The sequence below is a fragment of the Ruditapes philippinarum genome, unplaced genomic scaffold (assembly GCF_026571515.1).
Source record: "Ruditapes philippinarum isolate M1 unplaced genomic scaffold, ASM2657151v2 ctg21060_1_1_1_1, whole genome shotgun sequence".
Classification (NCBI taxonomy): domain Eukaryota; kingdom Metazoa; phylum Mollusca; class Bivalvia; order Venerida; family Veneridae; genus Ruditapes; species Ruditapes philippinarum.
Window position 1 is genome coordinate 9557 of NW_026862333.1, and position 3016 is coordinate 12572.

The window sequence follows — 3016 nt, forward strand, 5'->3', positions numbered from 1 at the left end:
AGGCCTGAATTAAGTAATCATTAAGTTTAGCTTTATACTTGCTCTTCATACTAAAACTTCCCACATTCCAACACTATTGATTTCTTTTTGTAGATTTCTGAATAACCCAGATGGATAATGACAAACTCGATTTTTGAAAAGCGGGAAACCTATACAGTCGACTCCGCTTAATATAATGAATTTAATGGGACATTTAAATATCTTTCGTTATATCCGAAGTTCGCTAAAAGCGATGTAGCAATGACATGCTTTCTGACTTGTTTAGGTGGGCAATTCGCCATGAAAAAGACATACCTGTCACCGGTGTAATCGGTATTTTACGACAGCGGTAATTTTATGCGGGGCATTTTATTGAACAATATATTATGTACATGTATTTGGACATGTAGAGCTTGTCTATAATTATAATGTACTTACCATTGTATTCTTTGCTATTTGTTTGTTATTGCTTGGTTAATATTCATACAGAAAATCGAGTTCGTTACAAGTGGAGTCGACTGTATTTGTAAAAAACTATTTATGTTTTCAGCATTTATGAGCAAAATTCAAAATAATTAATACAGTTATAAAATTGATTTTGCAATGATAAGATATTTCAAAATCCTGAGGCAAGACAAGCCTAGGGAATGTGTACTCCGTTAACACACCTATGGAATGTGTACTTCGTTAACACACCTATGGAATGTGTACTTCGTTAACACACCTATGGAATGTGTACTTCTTTAACAGCGGTTCCTGCAGTGTTGCTTGCCTTACAATACCAGCGACCAGTGTGATCGACAAAGACGTATTTATCTACAAACAGTGTCGACTGATAAGTCTCATACAGGACTTGTACATCGTGCGGTAGGCCATGGTTGTTATTCTAAAAAGATAAATGTTTATTTACTGATCATTTGATAATTTTTACATTTTGTAAGTGCAGTTGCCTGTATCAATGATAAAATGAACACAACAGTTCTATAAGTAATACGTGAGGTGTATGTTTCTTGTAGCAAGGTATAATTAGCTAGCACGTGAGGTGTATGTATCATGTAGCTAACTATAATAAACAAGCACGTGAGGTGTATGTCTCTTGTAGTTAGCTATAAATAATTAGCACGTGCAGTGAATGTATCTTGTAGCTAGCGATAATTAACTAGCACGTTAGGTATATGTAACTTGTAGCTAAATATAATTAACTAGCATGTAAGGTGTATGTATCTTGTAGCTATAGCTATAATTAACTAGCTCGTGAGGTCTATGTATCTTGTAGCTAGCGATAATAAACTTGCACGTGAGCTGTATATATCTTGTAGCTAGCTATAATTAACTAGCACGTGAGGTATATGTTTCTTGTAACTAGATTAAATTAACTAGTACGTGAGGTATATGTATATATCTTGTAGCTAGCTATAATGAACTAGCACGTGAGGTGTATGTCTCTTGTAGTTAGCGATATTTAGATAATTATTTAGCACGTGAGGTGAGTGTATCTTGTAGCTAGCTATAATGAACAAGCAGGTAAGGTATATTTATCTTGTAGCTAGCTATAATTACTAACTTGTGATAGTAATACTCAAACTATGCTAAAATCAGAAATTTTTGCAATGCTTATTACCAGTTCCGTTGATCGCAAAAATTTTTGGAATTAAGGATACCATGCATGTAGTCAGGGTTCGAATAGACTAAAATCCTCACGTAACTTTAAGGCTTACACATGTAAGTGTTCATGTTGGCTAATCGGCTAATGTGGTCATTGTTAGTGCCCGAAACCTGTAGTGTCGCAGAATCATACAAATATTCCATTGAAAATGAAATTTACAAATATCTTATCTTTGTAAAAATGTATTCCGAATTCGAAATGTTGATTCCTGTAAAAAAATTAACTTTATATCATTGGAAAAACAACTCTTGTTTAGGGAGTAACAAAAATTGCTCGAAAAAATTTGAGCAAACTATATACTAACCGCTTCCGGAACAAAGTCCCATTGTATATGTGGAGCAGGATATCCAGTTACTTGACATTGCATAGCAAAACTTGAAGATACCGGTGGTTTAATGATGTTCACAGTGGGCTTCGCTGATGTAAAAAATGTTCCAAAAATATCTATACCATCATTTAGATATTGATTATGTCGTAGACTACTTGGAAAAAAAGGAGGGGATTATGAGAAAAAAAACAACAGTATTTATAAGTAGGTCTGAGGTATTTAAAATGGTTATGGTTTTATTTGGGTAACGATATTATTTGAATGCCCATTTGATTTTGCAGGCCAATATTGATCTTTGACTTGTATACAGTTGACTCCATTTACAACGCACTCGTTTATAACGAATTATCGTTTATAGCAAATTAAATCTGAAATCCTCGATCGATTCCTTCTTTATTTTCTATTAAATCATACTGCTTAATACTAACTCGTTAAAAACGAATTATATATACATGTATAATTATATATAAAGAAATGATAGATTCTTGATATTATGTGAAAATGTACTGATAATAATTTGGTTTTAGCCAACTGTATACGGGTTCACCGCTATGTGAGGATTTTGTTGTTTTATTTTGTTGTAACAGTACCTGCAAGTATTCCAATAAAATGAGACTGTTCTGCTGTATATCCGCTGACTGTTGCCGCACACGTGTACGTTCCAAATGTTGACTCTGTCAAGTTTTTAATATGTAGAATATTTATACCTGAACCACCTCCCGTTTGTCCAGATATAAGTTGCTCGGTAACACCCATCGGCAAAGAAAATGTCTGCAACCACAAAAAATATAAACCTGCGTAAGTTAGTTTTGTTTTACGAATTTAAACAAATATATTTTAGTTCGGTTGTGTTGAAAGTTATAAGCTTATTGAAACTTTCTCGATTCCGTTCCTGGAAAGCATTGAATGTAAACTTTCTTACTTAAGGAAACAACGGCGTGCCCCACACGGTTTGAACAAACGCTGACAACAATCTTTGGATTACTAGTTCGACGCGTTAATAACTCGGTCATGCCGCCACTCTGTTTAGGTTTATATTATCT

At 34.0% G+C, this 3016-nt stretch overlaps 1 protein-coding gene across 1 annotated transcript; it reads right to left on the bottom strand.

The window, feature by feature from the left end:
- Positions 1-679: 679 nt before the first annotated feature.
- On the bottom strand, positions 680-2729 carry LOC132718707 (lachesin-like). Its single transcript, XM_060702425.1, has 3 exons — positions 2564-2729; positions 1950-2062; positions 680-865 (listed from the first exon to the last, which is right to left on the bottom strand). Exons 1-3 carry the CDS (start codon positions 2727-2729, stop codon positions 704-706), a joined length of 441 nt encoding a protein of 146 aa, XP_060558408.1. The 3' UTR covers positions 680-703.
- Between the last annotated feature and the right edge of the window lie 287 nt (positions 2730-3016).